At 35.9% G+C, this 24459-nt stretch overlaps 3 protein-coding genes across 3 annotated transcripts in view; 1 reads left to right on the top strand and 2 right to left on the bottom strand.

Moving 5' to 3' along the window:
* Positions 1-705: 705 nt before the first annotated feature.
* Positions 706-11340, bottom strand: LOC123715914 (leukotriene A-4 hydrolase). Its single transcript, XM_045671284.1, is given in 12 exon segments — positions 706-1257; positions 1647-1818; positions 2452-2617; positions 2619-2771; positions 3561-3782; positions 6103-6301; positions 6831-7048; positions 7863-7974; positions 9322-9464; positions 10199-10311; positions 10393-10448; positions 11111-11340. Coding segments are annotated over 11 exon segments (1989 nt in total). The 5' UTR covers positions 10436-10448; positions 11111-11340; the 3' UTR covers positions 706-809.
* A 260-nt stretch (positions 11341-11600) lies between these two features.
* On the top strand, positions 11601-13562 carry LOC123715915 (neuralized-like protein 2). The gene is made up of 2 exons (XM_045671285.1): positions 11601-12629; positions 12802-13562. The coding sequence occupies exons 1-2, from the start codon at positions 11924-11926 to the stop codon at positions 12909-12911; spliced, it is 816 nt and encodes a 271-aa protein (XP_045527241.1). The 5' UTR covers positions 11601-11923; the 3' UTR covers positions 12912-13562.
* Positions 13561-24459, bottom strand: part of LOC123716443 (adenylate cyclase type 10-like) — a 31708-nt gene continuing 20809 nt past the window's right edge. The window contains 10 exon segments of the mRNA XM_045672207.1: positions 13561-13902; positions 15999-16137; positions 16424-16530; positions 20327-20474; positions 20684-20849; positions 21303-21499; positions 21790-21911; positions 22272-22406; positions 23147-23303; positions 23993-24162. Of these exon segments, the coding sequence (XP_045528163.1) occupies positions 13753-13902; positions 15999-16137; positions 16424-16530; positions 20327-20474; positions 20684-20849; positions 21303-21499; positions 21790-21911; positions 22272-22406; positions 23147-23303; positions 23993-24162 (1491 nt within the window). The 3' untranslated portion in view covers positions 13561-13752.

Here is a 24459-nt window from a genome sequence, read left to right as displayed (position 1 = left end):
TACCACGAAAACGTCGACGGTCTACACAAACTGTAGGCGACAGAGGGGGTGCTTGAACTTTGATTAACTACTTGGGGCAATGATAGAGGACGGTAGTGTGGCTGTCTTTTGTCACAGTTTGGCCAAAACATAAACTGAATTGTTTGCAGTAACTGTTTTGAACTTCCACTACGTCGGAGATATAGGAGAAATTATGAAATACGGAATTTTTTAACGCTTGTTATTCTAAAATTATATTGTATTCACTAAATTCTGTTTTTTATTTTTTTAAGTAACATTTGGTGTGTCATCGGTATGTTTATGTAGACCTAAGTTTATCCATTTAAGGTCTTTCTTGTGGCAACATTATATTTAAATGTAACTTTTTTCTAGATACATATATCAAACCAGACACTCAAGAATAATGAAGTCTTAGCTACAAAGATTAATGTAATAGAAGAAAATACTATTTATTTGATGGGTATTTTGGCACCATTAATTTACTAAAAATATTAATGATAAATAAAGTTCCTTAGTTCATTTCATAGAACACGGGGCAAACAGACCTCATCTGATGTTATGTGATACCATAGCATTGAGAGTGTTCATCACTCTCAATACTAGAATAGACCCTAAGTGGAATTGGTTCGGAAATACTTAAGTGGGCAGGGGTGGGTGGGTATTTCTACATAGTGGTGGTGCGCGGAAACAAAAAAACGCCCAGAATGTATAATATGATTAATAAACTCATTTATTTTTTAAAACAATACATTTGTAAAATAGAAAATAAATTCCATAAATATTTACAGTACACTTGTACTAAACGGAATCTACTCCTTGAGATGCAAGTCTTTCCTTAAAGTGTAAGCCGATACGTGCATCATATTTGCCTCGTTTTTGAGGAAATTTTCAACGGCTCTCTCCCGCACAGCTTCCCAGCTGTATAAATCTCTGTAGATAGGTCTGACATATTTCATGCGGCCTTGGTTATTAACAAACTGCAGGGCTTCAATCAATTTGCTTTCATCCCGGCTTCTTATACACAATCTCAGCCAACGGTACACAATTTCAGAATTTTTGCTTGTGTCAATTTTGTATGTTTTTCCCATATTCCTTAGTCTGTCCAGGGGAAGTGGGTCTTGATCGATGAGAGCTTGGAGGAAATTAATCATCTGTTGCGGAGTAAATGTAAGGACATCGCTGTAGTCCAAAGTACTGCTAGTATCATTCACTTTGGCCAGAAGTACTGTAACAGCTTTGGTCATTGATGTGTCGTACCTGGAAAGAATTTTTTAATTTTTATTAACACTTCGTTGCAAGTATATAAAAATACAGAACAATTCAAATAATTAAATTAAAAGGGAGCAACTGGCGGCCTTATCGCTTACGAGTCAGCTCTTTCAGACAACCACTGTGGGAAGAAATGCAAAGCAACAAAAGACAGTCAGTTAGACAAAACGAATGAAACAAATCAAAACAGTTAACATATAAAGCGACACTTATAAAAATATATGTTGATATTAGCTGTAATACCTAAGATAAGAAGTTTTACCCTAGTAATTGTTTTTTATTAGATGACCATCTGAGCTCAAAACGAAGCTTCAGGGATTACATTACATTATATTAAACTGGGGATCTAAAACATTATTTTATGTAACATTACTTACGCGGGTATAACTGGCGGCATTCCTGACTTGTGAAGCCAAGTGGTCCAGTCGACACTTTTCAGGGCTTCATTGTCCTTGAAATAGTCCAATAAGTAGGCTTTAAACTGTTCGGTGTCGATGGATTGTCGCTGGAATTTGTCCAGGTACGAACGGAGAAAATCATCAAATACCTCTGAAATATTAATAATTATTTTACAATAGCAATGAAACACTTCTTAAATATCTTCAACTAAAATTTAATTTAAAAATGTTGGCTTTTGGACTAAACAATATTCTCTTTATATAGTAAACCATATGAAACTTGTTTTCGTATAACGCTATTTCCGTCCCCCATATAACGCTGAATATCCCTATATAACGCGGAGATTTCTCAAGTTATAATTCTGTAGTGTGAAATTTATAATGATTAACATCTTCGATTGTTGAAAAAAACGTTATAGGGGAGTTTACTGTACATTAATAATTTACTTTTAAATTTTCGTTTGATTCATGCATTAAGCACTTCAGTAAGCATGACAACTTTAGTTTTTGATAACATGACAAGTTTTTCTATGTTTACATCCTGATGCAAAGTGGGTGATGTGATTGGCCAAGACAATGCAATGACAGTTCACCGATACTAGCTTAATTAAGAAATTACCAATCCGGCCTTTTTTATGTAATAGGAGGCAAACGGGCAGGAGGCTCTTTTCTTGAAGGAGCTTAAGTCGAATTGGTTCGGAAATACTTTAGTGGGCAGCTGGTTCCACATAATGGTGGTGCACGGCAAATACTGCTTTAAAAAATCTACACGCTGCAAGTATACCTGATCCACCGAGCGAATCCTCGAGATACCTAAGGAACAGCGAGCCTTTCTCATAGGGCACGGTCGAAAACGCGTCATCCGGATGTACCCCAGCCAAATCGACCACTAAACTGGTCAACGGATTACTCTCGCCCAACTCCAGTTTCACCTGAAACGTAGGGCTCAATCTCACCTGGTCCACCGACTAAATCTTCAAGATAACGAAGGAATAGTGACCCCTTCTCGTATGGAACCCTCGAGAACGCGTCGTCAGGGTGAGTGTTATTCAAATCTGGCACGAGTTGGGTGAGTGGACTTGTTGGACCGAGATTTTGGTTTATCTGCAACGCAGATTATTGAGAGTTTTTGGGAGTTCATAAAAGCTCGACTATTCATACGGGGGGGGGGGGGGGGGGGAATTATACAGGAAGTAAGACAGCTATTTGTCTGATATTTTGAATAGGTTTTTGAACAATACACATTCGAAACAGAACTAAGAATCTAAGCGATATACTAAACTGAAAACACTTTTTTACCGTATTGAAGCTATGTATTATTATAAACTTATAATTATTTTACATAATATTAAATTTTACCGACGTTTCGCGTGCTTTACATCGTGCGTGGTCACGGTGACTGAAGACAAAAGGTGTTGAATGTCAAAAAGTATCACAGCTGTAGAGAAAGTTGTATTATCTGTATTTATTTACCCGGAGTTGATATCGACTAACTCTAAAATAATTATAAGTTTATAATAATACATAGCTTCAATCCGGTAAAAAAGTGTTTTCTTTCAATGTGTAAAAGCTATGTTAACAAAAGACAATACCAACTATACACTTACGGAACTCGAGTATGTGTCAAAATCATGACAAAAAAAATATTAATTTTAATTACTCTAAGCTATAGTTATAGTCCAAATAAAAATCAACAAAAAATAATTAATTAAAAATCATTTTAAATAACGTGTAAGTTACACGTTATTTAGCATAACTGTCAAGTATTAAAAATATATATATTGTAACATATACTGTAGAAACACCAGTAGATATGATATGGTGTACTTTAATCAAATAAATAACATAGGGCCACGCGTTTTTATATATTTTTATATTAAAAACCAAACTCACAGTTTCTGTAAGCTCCTGGAGCCCTAAGAGGCTGCTAAAGTCCCTGCTCCGATGGGCTTCCTCTTTGTCCGCTATCAGGGAGGCTCCGACTTTCCTCTCAAGGAAAACAGTGAAACCTTCATTTAACCAGAAATGTTCAAAGTTTCTGTTCGTCACCAGATTCCCCGTCCAACTATGCATTATTTCATGGACAATGACGTCCGCTTGGCTTCGATCACCCGCCTAAAAAATAATAAAAGTCAAAAGACCTTTACGGCGTGTCAAAATTATCAATATAAAAGGCTTCTGTTGTCTCTTTCTGTCAAATGGAATTCACACTGTTATGAAAAGAGATGAACGAGTACATCTAAATGCAATTACAAACAGACCGAAAACCCAACTGTGCCTGGAACCAGTAAATTTTGGTAAAATGCATGATCATTATAACGATATAACGATATTCTTTATCATACGAAAATTCAAAATAGTAACTCCTGAAGATCCAGAATTAAGCAAAAATAACTGACACATGTCAAAATCCCATAACGGGTTTGAGTTTTAATCATACCTAAATATTAGATTAGCCATTTATGACGATGTTGAGTTGATACGTTCAACTATCAAAACATCATGGAAAATTCTATGCAACAAAATTTACAAAGTTTACTTCGTATGAATCTATTACTTCCTTTAGATCATTTTTCTTCTGCCTCGTAATTAGCTACTACTAATATATATTAATTGTAAGTCAATAAATCATTTTGGCAGAGCTTTTACATGTCTGTTTATATATTTTATTATTTATATTTTTTTTTAAATTTAATTTTAGTTATAGTTGCATGTTATTTTGTGTTTCTTTTTTTTATTGTCCCATATTAGGGTTGCCTGGAAGAAATCGCTTGTTAGCGATAAGGCCGCCTGTTGCCTAATAACTTTTGTAACCTACTTACTTTTGTTTTTTTTATTTGTATAATTATGTTTATTATGGTAAAGTATAAATAAATAAATACGTTAGCTTTTGTTAAATAATTGAAGTTAGTTACTTATTAACTTAGTTACTTATAAACTAGCTTCTAAAGGTTTTGCCGATTCTGTCTTTCTTAGCAAATAAAATATGTATGCTAAAACATTCTTTCACTAATTCATACTTATAGTAAGTTCAGTAACTTAATAAATCACTACTATAACTATTTAAGGAACAATTTTATAGTATTTTTAATAAACATAGTATCATATATAGGCATGCAATCAGGCAGATATGTGACCGAGTAGCTAAGCAACAGGGGAGTGTCGAAATCTCGAAAATCTTTCTTAAAAAATGACATAAGGTGGTGCGCGGCGGTGGGAGAATGACGTGTCGATCGCGTGATTGGTAAATCAGTTGACGTTTGCGTCCCGCACTGTGTACGATGTGCAAACTTTCCCCCACTCCCTTGTTTAATGCTCAAGAAGTTTGCCGGTATCTGTACCTCTCGTGCTATTTATGTTAATGATATGTATCACAATACTAACTACTTTCTCTGTGTTCGAAACATACAAATTTTATAGTTAAAACGTATTATAATTACTTTAGAAAACTATATGTTTATAATTAAAAAAAAAATAACGTTTACGAAATGTAATCTTACACAGTGGAAGGTAAAATTAATGGCGCATAATAATAATTAAACCACGAAGTCGTTACAAAGTTTGTCAAAGATTTACTACCACAGAAACGAAATAAATTAATTTTTGTTTGAATGCACTACTGTAAAATTAAAAAAAAAACTGTTTATTAGTACAAAAATAATTGTATGTTTGTTTACGACAAATAGTTGATTATCGTCAAGAGTTTCAGTGTAATAATCAACGACTCGCTATTGTGACGGGTTCGAGTATTCGAGTAACATTCTTTTAAATTATTATAACATTTTGAAGAAAAAAAATTGTTTCCGAAAGCCTTAGTCTCAAATGAAGTTAGTCGGTTTTAGTGTATTATCAATATAAATTGTTTAAAGACTAAATATATTAAAATATTTTATAAATTGTACTAGCATTATTTATTCTTTGTGTAAATCTATTCATTTCTATGTTGCGTCATTGTTATATATTATATAAAGGGAAAAATATAAATTTGTAACTACTTCCCCATTAAAAAGTCACAATTTCAATGATATTATTAATCCTTGAGTAACATAGACTATATATATTCATAAAAATCAATGTCTACCCGTGCGAAGCCTGGACAGGACTATCACAAGTAGTATCAAGTAGTATAAGGCAAACGGTCAGCAGGCTCACCCGATGTTACGAGATATCGCCGCCCATGGACACTCACGGTGCCTTCAATCAAAAGAAGGCTCGCAAGTGCAGCCTATTGATAATTGGTACGCTCTTTTCATGAAGGACCCTAAGTCGAATTGGTTCAGAGAACTTCAGTGGGCAGCTAGTTCTTAGTGGTGGTGTGCGGCAAACACTGCATTAAGAAATGCATAGTTGTGGAACGACGGACGTCGAGGTGATACGGATGGAGATACTTTAACACAGAAAAAGGTAAAAAAACAAGTTTTTTTTTCTTACTTACGAGTAACGTGGGGGTCACAAAGGTCAAACAGGGATTCTCCATGCCCCCATAAGGAAAGGACGGGGGTAATACGAGTAAATCGTACTGGGTCCATTGGTAGGGACCACACAGTCTTTCAGCCGCCTGTAAGTACTTTTCGGTGTCCGCAAATTCCCAGGCACTTCTATCGATCTCTTCTTTTTCGGACCAAACGTGAGATCTGATATTTTAATAGTATAACATATTAAAAATCTATTGGGTTCAATAACTTTTTCTAACGCCATACTAAACTTAAGTGGAAACTTTTGACAGCTGACAGCTGTCCAATTGATGTTGGGTTACGTGTGAATGATTTTTTTAATTACAATCAAACGTTAAGGGATTCCATTACAGCTATTAATAAAAGTAACATAATCTATGTAACTGTCAGATGACAGCTGACAGATTTAATAATTTTGGCGTAATTGGTTAAAAACTAATAAAAATATATATATTATCTATATTGAAATCTCGAAAATACTGTAGATGAAAAATGAAAAAAGATCATCGGCTCATCAGAGCAGTTTAGCTGAGGTGACACTTAAATTTTACAGTTTACCAAACTTTCGTTCGTCATTTGATTTTATAATACTTACCAATTTCTTTTAAGTAACAAAAAACACTATTTTACATTACTATAATATAGTTGTATAAGATTAATTTATATATGTATATGATGAATGAGTTTTTAAATACATCTAAACACATACCTAGGTCCAAGCTCCCTAGATTCCAACACCGCCACGGCAATAGCGAGCAAATACGACGGAATAGGGACTGGTTGTCTAAACGTCGCCTTTTCACTCGAATTCCCTTTAATCGCGCTCATGAGCACCGTAAATGGTTCGGGGGCAGTGACCTCTGCGTTGTACGTGAATTTGACAGCTGGCGAATCTTGGCATGGGAGTATTGACCGAGCGTGGATTGGCTAAGAATCAATATTATTTAATTACGATATGTGCTTTTATTCATATACGTCAGTATATGCGCTTTATTTATATTAAAACAATAACATATTAGGAGTTAACCTTTGAGTAAGTATAGAACTTAATACATTGTACAGTCCCTACGTGTAAGGTATCACCAACAAGTCAGAATTATATTCGATAATGTATTGCTATTCAAAAAATATTTACAATATTTTTACTGCTACTTAAGAAACATCTAATTATTATTTCGCCTGCATTCGCACCAGTTAACCAGTTAGCAACGGACACAGTATCTCGGGCCTATATATATATCGCAGCCAACTAGCTAAATCAGCAGCCATTCTCTTTTTCGGTGGAGAACCTTTTTTTAGTAGCAACACTTATGAAATGTCAGAATTTTACGGAATGAAAAATCAGAGTATAGAATATCATGATAAGTGCAAATGTAAATAATAATATTATTTTGTGTTCACACAAGTTAAACCAAGTCAATCGTTCCGACGTCATATTGACAGTTTGAAGAGTTTCGGCGCCAGCCGCTAGGTGGCAGTGGAACTAAATTAAAATGAACAGTCACCAGGCTAGGCAAATAATGAAACGTCATTTGATTAGCTGTGACATCAACTGGCTGAATATCTTTCAGGCCACTAGTTAAACGGCGCTGTTTAGTAAAGAGGCTAAGCTGTTTATTGAACGGCTAATTAAGTCAGTTGGCTGCGACATAAATCACAAGCCAGATAAAATAGTCAAGAATTAATTCCATATTTATAGCATATCAATAAATAATAACTTAAACAATATTTTTATCTATACCTGACATTGGCTGAACATGTATGGGTACTCCTTGCCCGAGGTTTGTTTCGGTTCCAGCCATTGCAGGGCGGTGGCTGATGGTGATGTCTTGTATTTTATTCTTATTTTAAGGCTGAAATTGTTCATATGTTAGTGTAACAATAATGCAAATATTTCAAGATACTTTCTGACCCAACTTCAACAATTTTTAATTACAAATTAATATATTTAAACAACTAATAATATAAAGTTAATTGAATTCTATCAATTACACCTATGTAAAATTTCGACTAATATGAACAATTCAAATGATTCAATTACATATCAAAAATATTTTAAATAGTGTTGTAGAATAAAAGATATTAGGATACAGTACAAAATACGAATGTATGGCGCGTTTTGTTAAATTAATTTGTCTATAATTACAATGCTGTTGAACATAAACTTAAACTTTATTCATATAGGTAACCAAGTTCACTAATGAACGTCAACATAAAAGATGGTAAATTGATTCTAAATTTATATTTACTACCAGTTCACAAGTCAAGAGCGTAGAGCGGGAACAGGAAAGAAACTCCCCGCCACTCTTTTTAACCGCCAAGTTTTTAGTCATACAAATTGTTTCAACTAGAGCAAATCAATCCCAAGGATTAAGATCATTTCACTAATCGTCATCAATCAAATTTAAAGAGAGTTTTGAATTTATTCAGTGATCATTCTGTAATGTCCATACAAGGAGTGTTTTATCTTGTGGCGCCTGGTTTGGAATACCAAATACCAATAATCAAAAGACCACCATAGCTTCGTCTTTCATTTCCCTGTCGTGTTTTAATACATAATGAGAGTAATTTATTTTATATGAATATGAAACTATTTCAATACTTTCGTCTACTTTTCTGGTAACTTAATTTCAGAAATTCTCACAGTCTGCCCTCGGAGTGAACGGAGTCCGAACTTTGCAGTACTCTAACACACATTGTAGAGACCCTGGATGTACTTTCAGACATTTCTAGTACCGGTTGATAAGTTAAACCATTAAATCTCATCATCATTGGTTCTGAAGGAAGCTGTTTTACTTCACGCTTCGTTTCTTCAATATTTATTTTAGGTTGCATACTTAGCTTCCTTTGAAATTATTTTTACTATAATTAACGAACATTACGAAATAGAAAATTTAAAAATTAATTAAAACGACTGTGCCTTCAAAAATTGCAGACAGAAAATATCCATATTTTTCGTTTGGGTCGCCCAAACAAAACCACGCTTGCTTCGTTAACGAAACGCAACGCCACCAGCTTAGTAACGCAGACATTTCACATCTAAGATTTGACAGTTGGATAATTAAGTAATATTTCAAGGGAAAAATAATTATTATCCTGGCCAAAAATGTGTCTTCTTCACCAATTAATTTAAAAAAAAAATTTCTAATCTGGAACTGGGCTTATAAAAAAACCAATAGTGCCAGAAGTTGGAAACTTACTGTTGGTTCGCCGTAGCAGGTTCCGGCAGTGGAATCGTCAATTTCGAACCATAATTAGGCACCGGATCAGCCAATGTAAAGTTCAAGGCCTTGCCGTCCTCAGTCTCAATTGATTCTATTGTTAGATTACTTGAGTCTAATATCTGTAAATTGACAATCATAAAAATACGAATGACAGGTTGAAGATGACGATAAGATCATACTCGGCAACGATATAGTCGGATTAGGAAAATTTATTCATTCTTTTATTTATGCTGAATTTAAAAAAGCAAATCAATTTCAATATAATAATGAAAACTACATTTCTCAGGTTTTAAGGGGAATGAAAAATTTTGATAGTAAAAAAAATATAAATTGTTTACTAAAGTTGTTTTTATTTCTGATAATCGTGACGTAAATGTAGGCAAATTTAAATAACGGTTATTATTTACGACATTAAATTCAAGTTAATTTACATGGGTAATACGGCGTGTATAACGACATTTTATAAAACAACGGCGTGTATAACTTCATTTTAAAAAACTAAGAACTACGCCTATCTGCATGAGCAGGTCTTAGCGACCATAGTAAATTAATATGTGATACATCATCTTCATTTTTACTTGTCTTCTTCTTGTTGTATAAGTGCATTTGTCTTGACCAAGCATATTATATTATCATTTACATAAATCAGTTTTGCAATACCACAATTTTCTACTTGACTAGGTCAAATGAAAGTAGGCCACCAACCAATATGTTGTGAACTATGTCCCTTTTAATAAATGAGTGGAAGGAACTAGGATTACATATATTATTACAATATACATTATGTATGTAATGTTTGTAATATCTAAATAAAATTAGAATAATCTTATTAAACAGTTTTTTGCTTACTTACCAGTTCTTCAATAGTATCTAAAACATTAACAGTTAATAGGGCTTCTCCAGTAAGTTGTTTCTTTTCAAAGTCCACATTTAATTTCAGTTCTACATGTTTAACAACAGCTAATTCTAAAAAAGTACATTTATTTCCATAAATTTAATTAATTAAATAGTAGTAAAAATACATATTAGAATAAAAAAGATACATACCTGGCCTTGAATATGATGATGGATCGAGTGGACTCAGAGCCATTGCGTCTAATTCTCTGTAAACAATCACCAATAAAAAATTTAAAATAAAAAACCACTGAATAGGTAGCATATTGCATGCGTATATAACTCTAACAGTATCAAGGCTATACTGAGATGTTGTATGATGAATCAAAGATTGAGTTATGATCACTATGAAATCGTTTAGGGAAATTAAGTTTTATATCAACATAATAGAGTCCAGTATTGTATGAATAGAACAGAAACAAATCATATAATTCAGACATTAAATTAATCAGTTAATACCAATTCTTAGGAATACAACAAATCTTTTCCACCAAGCTAAGAAATATTGGTTAAAATTACTTTTTTATTTTATATTGTATATTAAGATATACTGTATATACTGTTTATTTTAAGGATAAGGATGTGCTTATTCATAGCTTACCCTTTTTTTAACTATCTTAGTATCTTATATCTATTATTATCAATACAAGTAACTACTTGTAATAGCAACTTAACAAAGTTGTTCATTTGTTTATATGCTAATGCAGTTGTTGGCCTTAATAACATCAAGATTCTAGGACATCCCTGATTTCTAACTATGCCCTGTGTTTATATTATTTATACCTACACTTGTGTCACCTATGTATTATATTAATGTAGACTCGCGTTATATATATTATTAATTATAAGTAACTGTTATACCGGTCTTAACCTGCAAATATTCTATACAAAGCAAACCTTTTCACTGAATGTATTTTTCTTTTCAAAGTTGTGAATTCCCAAGGCACTTTAAATTGTGTTGAATAGTGTGCAGTTTTAAATTTAATGCTTAATACAGAATTATATCTAGGACGATTCTTGAGAAAGTGATGAATAGGCAAACGATATTGTCTCGTGATCAATTTACTGATGACAAACATTTTTTCAGCTGTGGTTAGTGGCCATTAACCTCGAAGGGCAAACTTAGACATTGACAGATTGATTTGACACTGATCGAATATATTTACAGAATATACATAAAATATTTTTTAATTTAGAGACGCGACGTATACTACAAATGTGACTATACTAAGGTTGCACGCCTTTAATTTTAATTAGTTAATGATAAATTAACAAACAAGTTACCTTGCCTCCAAAAAATCAAAGCAGTATCAATCGTATATCAAAATTTTAACCAACTGATCTTTGACTGTAGTCACACACATATGACATGACATCAGACATGACAACATAAAAAACAATCATTTATTTTGGTTGCGAAGTTTTAGAAAACTTTAGAGCTCCATATTGGAAAATCACTTAATCTTCATGGAGCATGATAATTAATTGTTCTTATATCGTATTTTTGCCTTCTGCTCACTGCAAACCTACTTGCTAAATTACCCAATAACAGCATACCCATCCAAGAGACTCGAGTTGAATTATTTATTAGAGCGACAGCAAAGTCCTTGCTGTTCATATTTGGGCTGTGTGCTCCGCTTTTATTGTTACCTGGGAGCACCCAGTAGAAACAAAAGCCAACTCTATGTTGTCTATAATGTTATCGAGGTTTCACCACTATCACGGCTCTAATATTGTTTTATTCGAGGATAACACAGTGGCTTATCGAAAGACTAGTTTTGCTCATGGTTTAACATTTAGTGAAAGACCATTGTTACCAGGGGAAATATTCTTGGTGGAAATTGAAAAAACTGAACGAGGATGGAGTGGTCATATGCGTCTTGGCCTAACTTTACTTGATCCCCAAAGTACTGCAATGGGTGAGAAAGGTTTGCCTCAATATGCTTTACCAGATCTTGCAAATACAGGTATGTCGTGGATATTCCCTATATCTAAGTCACAGAATAATGTCCTTATTGAATTGATTAACCAAGGAACAAGTGGGCGTCGAGATAATGAACCTAGGGTATCCATTTTGGGTGATTCACATAATGTACATACACCTCGTGGATATGTGTCAAAACACACTCTTCGTCCTCAAACAGTATCAAATAATGGCACCCCACAAGGCATCTTGCCCATGGATGCTGGAAGCCGTATAGGAGTTATGTATGTGCCTTGTCCTAAAAAAAGTAAAGATGACCCTGATTTAGCTGAGATGCACTTTATAATAAATGGAGAAGAACAAGGTCCATGCACAAAAGCAATCCCATACACAAGAGGTCCTTTACATGCTATTGTAGATGTGTATGGCACTACCAAGCAAGTTCGGATTATTCAGCTATATGGAGGTAATAATTTATATAATAGTTTTGTGTAATTGAAAATTTAGTTGCTATTTGAACTACATTACTTACTGTTCCACTGTGCCTTATGAATATGTTGTAAGATCTTATAGTTTAAAGAATATTATAATTGCTTTTACACAATTATGTTGATTTTAATAACAAACATTTGTTGCAGTTAAAACTTTACAAAATGTATGCAGAGATGCAATACTGCAATTCATCCGAGGAAACTCAGTGAAATCATTGCCCCTCCCACAGTGCTTAAAAGATTTTTTGCTCTCATAAAAGTTTTATACAATGTAAATAGGCTCTAAATAATTTGCTTTGAATTGTAACATTCCTGGCTTGAGCCAATATATTATTATTTGATTGTAATTTTAAAGGTGTTTAAGTATTATTGAGAAGAATTGAAGTTGGTTGTGGTACCTCTTCAGCATTTCTTATGGTACATTTTATAATGAGAACATTTGTGACGCAGAAAATGACAGGAATCGCCAACATTATCATGTTAAATTGAGTTTTAATTGGTGTTCAGTTCTAACAAAATAGTTTGGGCAGGACTCAAATGACCATTTTCAATGACTCAAATGACTATATGACATCACATTAAAGTGCCGATTATAGAAATAGTGTTTTTAGAAGGAAAGTTATCTTTGTATTCTTCCTAATATTAAAAAATTCACAGTTTTTATAAAGTGAAATAAAATTTACATATTAACCACAAACTTAGACTGCTACTTTGTAATACAGATCTGAATTTTGAGATGTTAAAATTATGTAAAAATAGACAATAGGAAATTATAATCTCTTTCATTAGGCTCATATGCTCATATATTTTATTCATTAACTGAAAAATTGCTTAATTTTTTTACTTTAAATAATAATAATAAAAAAATTAAGTTAGTTAAGAACTTATGAAGGATTTATTATTTATTTTATATACATAAACACATATTTTTAATTTGGGTAACATACACCACACCTATACAGCATTTTTATAGGTAGGGCAAAGCAGATGTTAATGAAACTAAATGCATAAAAGAAAGCTAAATTATTTTTCCAACTGTTTTAAATTTTATTCTCCAAGACCATAAAATGTATTTTAATTATTTTATTACTCTTAAATTCATATAAATATTCTTGGAATAGGGAGGGTATAAGGTATGATTTTCTTGCTTTTCTCAACTTCGAATGTCTTGTAATTTAGTATGGTGTCAGATTCCACGTGTTCAGACCAATAATTTTCTAATCTAGGGTTGAGGGTTCGCTTCCAATTCTAAAATAAAATACAAAAATTTTACACTACAAGAGAAAGTATCGCGTGGAAACTTCTAGCAGTGGGTTTTATTTAGTAATATTTATATTTAGTACTGAATCCTTATAATATATTTCTCATATATTACTTGCATATTAGTTAAAACATATCACTTTATTAAATATTTACAAAAATTACGAGTCCGTTCATTATCGTTGACCTGATATAATTTTAGGTCAATTGAAAGGTCGCGGGCCTTAAAATTCTTCATTATTTAAACAACATAACTACACAATGTGAATACTCTGGATTTGAATTGGGAAAAAATCGATTCGGGATAAGGTGACCTAAATAACGTTTCCAAGCTGGTTCGTTTCATGCGGGTGAAATGTAGGGTGACAAGAAGTTTGTGGAAAAACAATTCATTTCTAATAAAAGCGTTTTATTTATGTCGTTTAGCCCGGATTAAACGTTTCCATTTTTTTTTAGATATACCCGACTGTCATTGCAGCAGGTTTTGCTACGTTTATTTATTTATTAGCACTTTGCATTGCGTATTTAGTATATATACCTGGCAACACTGAAAATGTTTAGAAAATGAAAAACGGCTTAATGTAGAAAGTTGCCAATACTTTTATTGTTTTTCGAAGTATTCTCCGTTCCGCTCTACACATCGTCGCATTCGATGGAACCACTGAGAAAAGCAGTGCACAGCACATCACCGCATCTTCAGGACTCGTAAAGCGAATACATTAATTTTTTTCTTTAGTTTTTGGGAATAAATGAAAGTCGCAGGGCGGCAGGTCATGACTGTATGGCGGATGACTCATTATCTCGACACTTGCCATAGTCAAATATTGGTGGTGTAGGAAGATTCGAGGCACTGCTGTCGAATTGTTTCCAAGATAACAGGCAAACAGTGACTGACATATCAATCTGCAGTAACTGTCCTTCCTTCTAGCGCAACCTTTCCGACCAAAGAATGAGGCAATCATCTTTATTCTTTCTTTACCTTAGTTGGCCGATCCTCGAAAGGAAACACCCACTGACCTGATTGTCTTTTGGCTTCGGGTTCGTAGCAATATATCCAGCTTTTATCACCAGTGATGATGTCAAATACAGCATTTGAGTCACGGCAGTTGAATTTATCTAACATTTGGCGACACCAGTCCATGCGAAGGTGTTTTTGTTCATCGGTTAAAGTATGGGGAATACATCTGGTACAAAGCTACCTGACGCCTAAATATTTTCGTGTAATATTTTGTATATTGATAATTCACCCTTTTATCTTCCTCTATCATGCGTCGCACAGCACTAATCTTCGGTAGTCGCTGTTAAAGTAAGCCCACAACGAAAGTCGTAATAAATCATTGACCGAAAATTTTTACGTGTAACAAGAGTTTTAGATTTGCCGCCAATTCACAAAAACAAATTAAATATGAATGCAATATACTACATTAGGTTACCAAAGAGTTCTAAAATTGAAATTCAAAAATGTTTCTAACTGGCCAGTTCTAAACGTTTTCAGTGTTACCGAAGTACATTCAGATAACATAAATTAGTACTAGTAGGTAACGGGCGCCCATATCGCTAACAAGCGATCAGGCAAACCTACACTACTTTACACTTATACAATTACAAACCTTAAAAAATATTTTGATATAAGAACTTAAACTTTTATTGATTTCTGCATCTGTTTCAACGATATTTTGTTTCCAAAGTAAGTAAGCTTTCGTCTAGAAAATGTCGCATTCCTGACCATGTTTTCCTTCATCGTACAAGTAATTGCGCATATAGAAAGAAATTCCTAAGTGCACAGAAGGATTCAACCCACGGCAACAAGGTTCTTTTATATGACAGGAACAAATGGGCTGGAGTAATGTTAAGTGGACACTCAATACCATAGGTCTTGCAAGTACGTTGCTGGCCTTTCAAGAATTGGTACGCTCTTTTATTGAACAACCCTAAGTCGAATTGGTTCGGAAATACTTCAGTGGGCAGTTGGTTCTACATAGTGGTCGTGCGTGGCAATTGTATTTTATATAACAGGAAAAGAGTACAGTTAATCGGTGGACTAGACTAGAATTGCTCTAAACTATTATTATAGTATCACTTACATGTTTATTATGTTCAATCCAAATTATCATTAATCTGTCGGAATATTTATTTGCTATTTGTAAAGCCTTTTTTAGAGAATTGAAGGCACACTGTTTTTTGTGTCTAATGAAGTTATAATAGCCGTTGAGAAGGTAATATCTACAATTTCAAGAATTATATTTGAAAATCCTAGTAAACCGAATTTGCTGGAATACTTTTCCTCACAATGTTGTTACTTAATATGTGGGAAAAAGTAAAAAAAAAATATTCGATAACTGATAACTCTCCAGTCTCCATATTAAACTAATTCAAACACCAACTCAAGGGTAATATAAATTGAGAATTAAAAATGAGAGGGAAAAGTCAGAAATTTTCCATAATTATGCATTAAATTTAAAGAATTGTTTTAATTAAACTATGTATGATAAATGTTATTTGCAGTTACCTTGATTGAAAGATTGGATTATGTTTACAGGAAACCACCAGTTTCGGCATTAATCTCTTCAAAGTTTTAGCGATATACAACATTTTCTTAATGTTTTTGTTATTTAACTGCAAAATATTCACCATAAGAATTCTAAATACCTTTATATGAGAATCAAAATATCTTTTTTTTTTTTTTGTAAAATAGGGGGCAAACGGGCAGGAGGCTCACCTGATGTTAAGTGATACCGCCGCCCATGGACACTCTCAATGCCAGAGTGCTCGCGAGTGCGTTGCCGGCCTTTTAAGAATTTGTACTCTCTTTTCTTGAAGGACCCTAAGTCGAATTGGTTCGGAAATACTTCAGTGGGCAGCTGGTTCCACATAGCGGTGGTGCGCGGCAAAAATTGCCTTGAGAAACCCTCAGTCGTGGAACGTCGGACGTCGAGGTGATACGGGTGGAATTTTGTATTTTGCCTCGACGTCCGATGCTGAAACTCAGCTGCAGGTATTAAACCCAACAACTCCTCTGAACACTCTCCATGGTAAATGCGGTAGAAGATGCAGAGTGATCCCACATCTCTACGCAACGCCAAAGGATCGAGCCGCTCGGAGAGGGATTGGTCATCGACGATTCGAACCGCTCTTCGTTGGATACGGTCAAGTGGAAGGAGCTGGTACTGGGGAGCCCCCGCCCAGAGGTGAGAACAGTATTCCATGTGGGGCCGTATTTGCGCTTTATAGAGTTGCAAGCGGTGGCCCGGAGTGAAGTACCGTCTCGCCTTGCTGAGCACACCAAGCTTTTTGGAGGCTAATTTAGCCTTTCCCTCCAAATGACCGCGAAACTGAACGTCGTTCGATATGTCAACGCCAAGTATTCCGATGCTGGCTGTGGCTTCAAGAAGAGTGTTTTCGAAAAGAGGAGTAGCGACAAAGGGTATTTTTTTCGCGGAAAACGCGCAAACTTGTGTCTTCTTGGGGTTAAATTGGACTAGGTTTAGTCTACCCCAGTCCGAGACTCCACGTAAAAGAGTTTCGACTTCAGACACAAGTTTGTTCCGGTACTCATCGACAACTGCCCGAGAAATACCTGCCCGGCCAGTGTAAAGAGTATCCCCAGTGCTGTCGTCCGCATAGCAATGAATGTTGCTAAGTTGCAACATGTCATTGATATGCAGAAGAAACAGGGTCGGGGACAGAACACAGCCTTGTGGGACCCCAGCATTCACGGGTTTAAGGTCGGAACATGCTCCGTCGACGACGACCTTGATGCTCCGATCGGCTAGAAAGCTGGAGATCCAGTCGCATAATTTCTCAGGAAGCCCGTAGGCTGGAAGCTTCGAGAGCAGTGCTTTGTGCCACACCCGATCGAAGGCTTTCGCTATGTCCAAACTAACCGCTAGTGCCTCCCCCTTAGACTCAATTGCCTCTGCCCATCTATGAGTAAGGTATACTAGAAGGTCACAAGCCGAACGACCACGACGAAAGCCGTACTGATAATCGCTAATCAGCTGGTGGCCCTCTAGATAACTCAAGAGCTGGCCATTAATAATGGATTCCATTATTTTGGAGAACAAGGAGGTTATTGCGATTGTGCGATAGTTGGATGGATCAGAGCGATCGCCTTTTTTAGGGATCGGATGTATCGAAGCGGTCTTCCAGCACTTCGGGACAGTGCCGAGCGAGTACAGGTACCGGAAAAGGCGCGTCAGGACCGGAGCCAGCTCAGGAGCACATGTACGCAGCACAATTGGAGGGATACCATCCGGCCCGCTCGACTTATGAATGTCCAAGGAAGATAGTGCTCTGCGAACAGCACGTTGCCGGAATGTGATTTCCGGCATTGAGTTATCACACCGCGAAATCGCCGGTGGTGATCTCCCCCGGTCATCCAAAGTCGAGTTGGACGCGAAGAGACAGCCCAAGAGGTCGGCCTTCTCCTTCGCAGTGTGGGCGAGCGAGTCATCCTCTCTGTGCAGCGGTGGTATCGATGGATGACAAAAATTCCCTTGTAAAGCTTTGGCGAGAGACCAGAAGGCTCGGGTCCCAGAAGGGAGTTGGGCCAATCTCTCGCCAAATCTGGCGATGTGCTCTGACTTTGCCTTAGCGATTTCCCGTTTGAAGGACCTGGAGGCTGAGTTATATGCTTTTTTATGTTCGCTGGTATTGGCATCACGAGATATCGCCGCTTCCGCCCATGCATTAAAGCATTCTCGCTTTCGACGCGATGCCGCCTTGCAAGAACGCTTAAACCAGGGCTGTGACTTGCCACCGATCGGCACCGCAGAGAATGGAATAAAAAGTTCCATGCCCTGTAGAACCACTTCGGCGACAGAGGCAGCGACGGAATCTGGAGCTTCCGACGAAAAGCACATAGGCCCACAAGGGTAGGACGCAAAGAAAGACCGCATCCCATCCCAATCTGCTGACCGATAGTGCCAAATACGACGACAACCCGAAAAACGGGGCCGAGGAGGGCGCGTAGTAGGCACAGTACTCCGGACCACACAATGATCCGATGAACCCAATGGCGGGTCAACAGAGACTTGATAGGTCTCCGGATGTGAGGTCAGCAGAAGGTCCAACAAAGAGGGTTTATGACCATCCACATCTGGTATTCGCGTAATCGCAGGGACTATTTGTGACAGGTCGTAAGCTAAAGCAAAGTCGTGGAAGGATCTTCCCGCGTGATCGGTGGTTTCCGAACCGAGCCAATCGGCATGGTGAGCGTTAAAATCGCCAAGTATCACGATTTCAGCGGTAGGAACCCCTTCGAGCAGGGAATCTGTAGGCATTTGGATGTGCTCAATGAGTCGCTCAGTTTCGGTATTTCCGCTATGGGACCTATACAGGCATGCGTAGAATCGCGGGTGGTCATCGCAGTCTACGCGCAGCCAGAGGCTAGATAGGTCCCTTCCTTCAAGCGACCCGAGGCGACGAGAACAGATATCCTCTCTGACGTGCCCGCGGCACAAATGAATGTTCCAATTTGTACCCCGGGTAGGAGAGGTAGGAAGTATCAGCCGGGAAGGATATCTGAGTCTCAGTAAGGAAGAATAAGGCCGGCTTCGCAGTTTCGAGGTGAAAGTGAACCGCGTTAAGATTAGAGTTGAGCCCCCTAACATTGGTAAAGTCCACTGAGAGCGTGGAATGGGGATGCCTTCGGTAAATTCTTCCGTTTGCCCCGAGATTGAAACCTATAGTTTTTTGAGCAGTTTTTGCCCACCCCAGAATACGAAGGGCAGCCTATGCATCCACCACCGAATACTGATTGTTCCGATGATGGACGCTCAGAGGGGGATTCTCCACAGCGGAAACGTGTGGTACCCCCCTGGGGTAATCTCTGTTTAAACTGCATCTTCATATTCTGGGGGGGGGAGGGGGAATTGATGGGCTTGATCTTGGATTCTCAATGATTTATGGAAGAAAAGCAGCCTGAGAAATCGGTGCGTAACAAATTATCGATAGGCATATAATTGTAATCACTTAGGTAGATCAAAGTTCATATTACATAATAGGTATACTTTCAGGCTCAGGCAGGGCAGGAGGCTCACCTGATGTTAAGTGATACCGCCGCCCATGGACACTCACATTGCCAGAAGGCCCGCAAGTGCGTTGCCGGCCTTTCAAGATTTAGTACGCTCTTTTCTTGAAGGACCCTAAGTCGAATTGGTTCGCAAATACTTCAGTGGGCAGTTGGTTCTACATAGTGGTGGTGCGTGACAAGAACTGCCTTAGAAAACGCTCAGTTGTAGTGTTGTCGAGGTGATACGGACTCTATAGTTGCAAATGAACGTCATTCGATATGTCAACGCCCAGTATAGTAAGCACTAAATCACGACTCTGAGTCGTACCTATAATCCTCAAAATTATAAGTCCTATAGCTGTACTTAATTTCTAGGAGATTTTAATGTATAAACTCTACCTCTCGTACTAAATCAACCATATAGCCTTCGACCACCATCAACATCATCGATGTGTAATATTCATGTATGGTTGATTCCATCTTTTGGATTTCTTCGATTTTATCAATCCATATTACACTTTTCTCCCACATACCTACTCGTATTGTACTGAGAAGATAATTGATTAGGTACTAAAATATTATCAGTAATGATCTAACAGTAAATTAAAACAAATATTTATGCTTGCGAAATATTATAACAAAAAGGGTAGTAGTGACACATACGGTACAGATACCGGCAAACTTCTTAAGCATTAAACAAGGGAGTGATAGATACGGAGGAGTACTGTAGTTTTTTTTAAATAAATTAGTTCTTACAAAAGCCACATGCAAGCATAAAAGTTCCACCCGGCCTCCGGAGTCTTGGACCTCAAAAATAAATCACCCTTCTGTACGTAAAATGTCTCGCACGTTTTGTACGATTCCACACAGTACCCAGTGTCCAATAATATTGACATGGAATAAAAGTGGTACCAGACTTCCGCTATAAGTAAAAAAAATTAAAAAGATCCTTTTCAAATATGTAGAACTGTTGATAAATTGCATTTAAATCCAATCATAAGGAATTATTTTATTGAATTTAGAATGAATGGAATGGATAAATATCCAAACATTATTTTAATGTTTTTCCATTAAGAGGCTTTTCGTGTTGCCCTTATCGGCATTAGTGCCGTCACACGTTTTACGAATATTATCACGGATATTATCACCCAAGTTTTCAGTCTACTCTCAAAAATCTGGTGCCTGTATAATGTTAAAGACTAAAACCGAACTTCTAGAACACAGCAGTAAAGGGCAACATTGATAAGCTGTATTCATGGCAAAAGTTATAGACATTTTACCAGAATACTTTGAATTGTAAATAATTGAATTATGTAATCAATATTGTCGATTTGTGTAAAATCCCCAGAATCTCCAACAGCTACAAAATACTAACTGCTCACATCCATGTGTTCCTGGTACATAAATTCCTTCATTATAGACACCATTTGGTGAATACGTAGCTCGGTAAGAAGTAATTTTAATATCCAAAATTTTAGCGATTCTCTCGTTGTAATGTCTGATAGATCCGTCATAATTCGCATTACGGAAAGACCGAACTCTAAGCTATCCATTTTATTTCCTCGTTGGACACTGTTAATTAATAACATATGTATATAATTTACATAAAATTGGATATATTATACGCATGGTATTACTAGAGGATACGCAAAGGATACCAATATAGGTAATTAATAAATAGATATTTAACTTTTATATTAGTTAATTATATACTTCACGTTTTGCCACTACACCCAGTGATGTGGTATTCTGTGCATTGATATGTGATTAACCTGGTATGTTTATTCATCAATACAGAATTCAAATTTTTAATTCATCCTAATTTATTTATAATAAAAACATATTTTTTAATAAATACGCACTTGTAGAGGAACATGCTGGTATAAAGATGACCAACTGCGTGGGCCTCCATGAGGTCAACATGGCCGCGTTTCCGGTTACACAATTCCCGCGCTTTATTTTCTAAACTTCGACATAATCTGAACTGAATGTTAAAATTTTAGTTACCTTCCTGAATATTATAAGAAACACTTTAAAGAAAAAATTGTTTAAATATTTTTTACAATTAGTAATTTAAAACTAGCTAAGATGTAAACGTTCAAACTAAGAAATGTTATAGACTATGTTATAAATATTTAAGGCTAACATACAAACAAAAAAAGGAATGGTGAGCTGCAGAAGCTAAGTGGTAGGTATAATTTCAGGCATAGGAGTTGGCTAAAGTTATTGTTTCTTACTGAACTAAAGCTCCACGTGCAAAGTTTCGATACATTTTTTTAAAATCCAAATTAAATATAACATTATTGTGTTATAGAAATCTACAGAATATTATTTTTTCAATTACCTTTTGCTGTTCTCGATAAACATTTATCACATTTCCATAGCTTGTGCATAGAAGACGAAAGTTGCTGTCTGCTTTAATAGCGTAATTGAAGGACCATTTTGCTGCCAAAGCCGCGTTATGTTCTTCCTTTAGTTCCTATATATAAATAGTATAATTACTGAGTGTGAGGCCTATTATATTTGTAAGTAATAAATAACTCTCTATGCGTCTTAAACAATGTTTCTAATTACTTCTTTAAACTGAAAAAGATACAGAAACTACACTTAGCGCATTCGCACGAGAGCCGGACTTAGCGCTAATTCTCAATTCTAAATCTCGTTTTAAGCCAATGGTATGTCCGATAAAGTTATGATATGTTTATCCAATTCGATAAAGCCTAAGTTCTTCAGGATGACAACTTTATCTTGAACTGATAGACAACTTTTATCATATTAAGCGTAAATGAGGTTAGGTTTTTATTCGCTTCTTTGAACATATTTTTGTTTTATAGAACAGGGGGCAAACGGGCAGGAGGCTCATCTGATAATAAGTGATAACGACTCTCAAACGCGAGTGCGATGTCGGCCTTGCAAAAATTGGTACGCACTTCTTTAAAGACAGCTGGTTTCACATAGGGATGGCTTAAAAACTGCCTTAAAAGACTCTCAGTTGTGGAACGACGGACGTATGATGAAAATCAGATGCAGGTATCCGATCAACTCGTCCGAACTCTTTCCGTGGTAAATGCGGTAGAAGATGCAGAGTGACGCCGCCAAGCCGCTCGCAAAGGGATGCTCGTCGACGCTTCGAACCGCTCTTCTTTGAATACTTATATTTTATAAGCTTCAACTAGAAAGGTTAATACGCCCTGCACCTAAACAAACGAGTAAACTTACCTTGAATAATTTAAAAAGTCTGCATAAATTCCAAGCGATACTCTCAAAAAAGTCCGCAACGACCCCACTTTCTGTTCCCACATAAAACCTTGGTACGACATATAATGCCATGACTTGGTTGACCGAGCATAAAAAGCTTCGAAAACTTCTAGTATTTCTGCAATTATCAACTTCCAGGTTTTACAAATATATAAGGTTTATATTTATCGGTTGCATCTATGGACCCGGCCTGGGTGAATAAAAATATGCTAAAAATGAGTATGTTTTTAAAATTGTCATATTTGTTGGATCTACTCTGTAATATTCGTCTCCGTGGTTCATGAATTTACGGACTGATTTTCAGATTTTCCGCTATCTTTATTATCAAACCTTAGTAAAGAAAGTTTTCTATAGGAGATTGTGTTTGGAGGAGAAATGTATAAAAAATTATATAAAAAAACTAGCGGATCCGACAGACGTTATGTACACACGTTTTACATACAAAAAAAATAATAATGTACCTAAATCATTCTCGGCTCGACTTGAACACAAAAAAAAACATTATAATCAGTCCACCCTTGTGTAGTTTAATTACAAGTACATGCACAGAAGATTTATATATATATACCAGCTGTTTATATGCTGTGTAGATAAATAATCTGCCAGGCTGGTTTGTGAATCTTTACCAAAGGCGCCAACCAAACGCATACAAAAAAAATCATTCAAATCGGTCCAGCCGTTCAGTGGCAACATACACGCGTAGAGTAGAATTACATATATATATATATATATATATATATATATATAAAGATAGTTAAACTTACAACTAATTAGTGGGGCGTATATAATAGTATATTCTTTATTTACTTTGTCTCTGGAAATGGGTCCTTAAAGAGGTTCATTGCGTAGTACAAATATTCGCGGGATTTCTTCAAATCTCCACACTCCAACAAACAAGTGCCGCGCAACGAATAGATCCTTGCCAATTTTGAGTCAAATAACCACTTTATGCGTTTACCTTGATGATAATCATCACGCTGTAATAAGCATTTAAATAAAACCTCTTTAATTAATGTATTTTTTTTCTAGCTGACCCGGCAAACGTTTTGCCATGTATATTATTTCCAGCCACATTTTTTAGTTCACTAAAAATAACCTATCTACTATACTAAAAATAAGGGGTTGATCGTAGAGGGGTGACAACTAAGGGTAATGAAACAACAAAATGAAATCATAATAAAAAAAATTCTAAAAAATAAAAATATTTCTTTGGGATGGACACTTATCACTTAGGGGTTTGAAAGCCGATTCTCAGACTTACTGAATATGCATAA

The sequence above is a fragment of the Pieris brassicae genome, chromosome 11 (genome assembly GCF_905147105.1).
Source record: "Pieris brassicae chromosome 11, ilPieBrab1.1, whole genome shotgun sequence".
Lineage (NCBI taxonomy): Eukaryota > Metazoa > Arthropoda > Insecta > Lepidoptera > Pieridae > Pieris > Pieris brassicae.
Note: the sequence above shows the minus strand (reverse complement) of the source record. Positions and strands in the feature narration are given on the sequence as shown.

Excerpts from the sequence above, each read along its gene's own strand:
- LOC123715915 (XM_045671285.1), top strand. The coding sequence starts at position 11,924 with ATGTTGTCTATAATGTTATCGAGGTTTCACCACTATCACGGCTCTAAT. Across the intron at positions 12,630-12,801 it reads GATTATTCAGCTATATGGAG|TTAAAACTTTACAAAATGTA; the intron begins GTAATAATTTAT and ends CATTTGTTGCAG.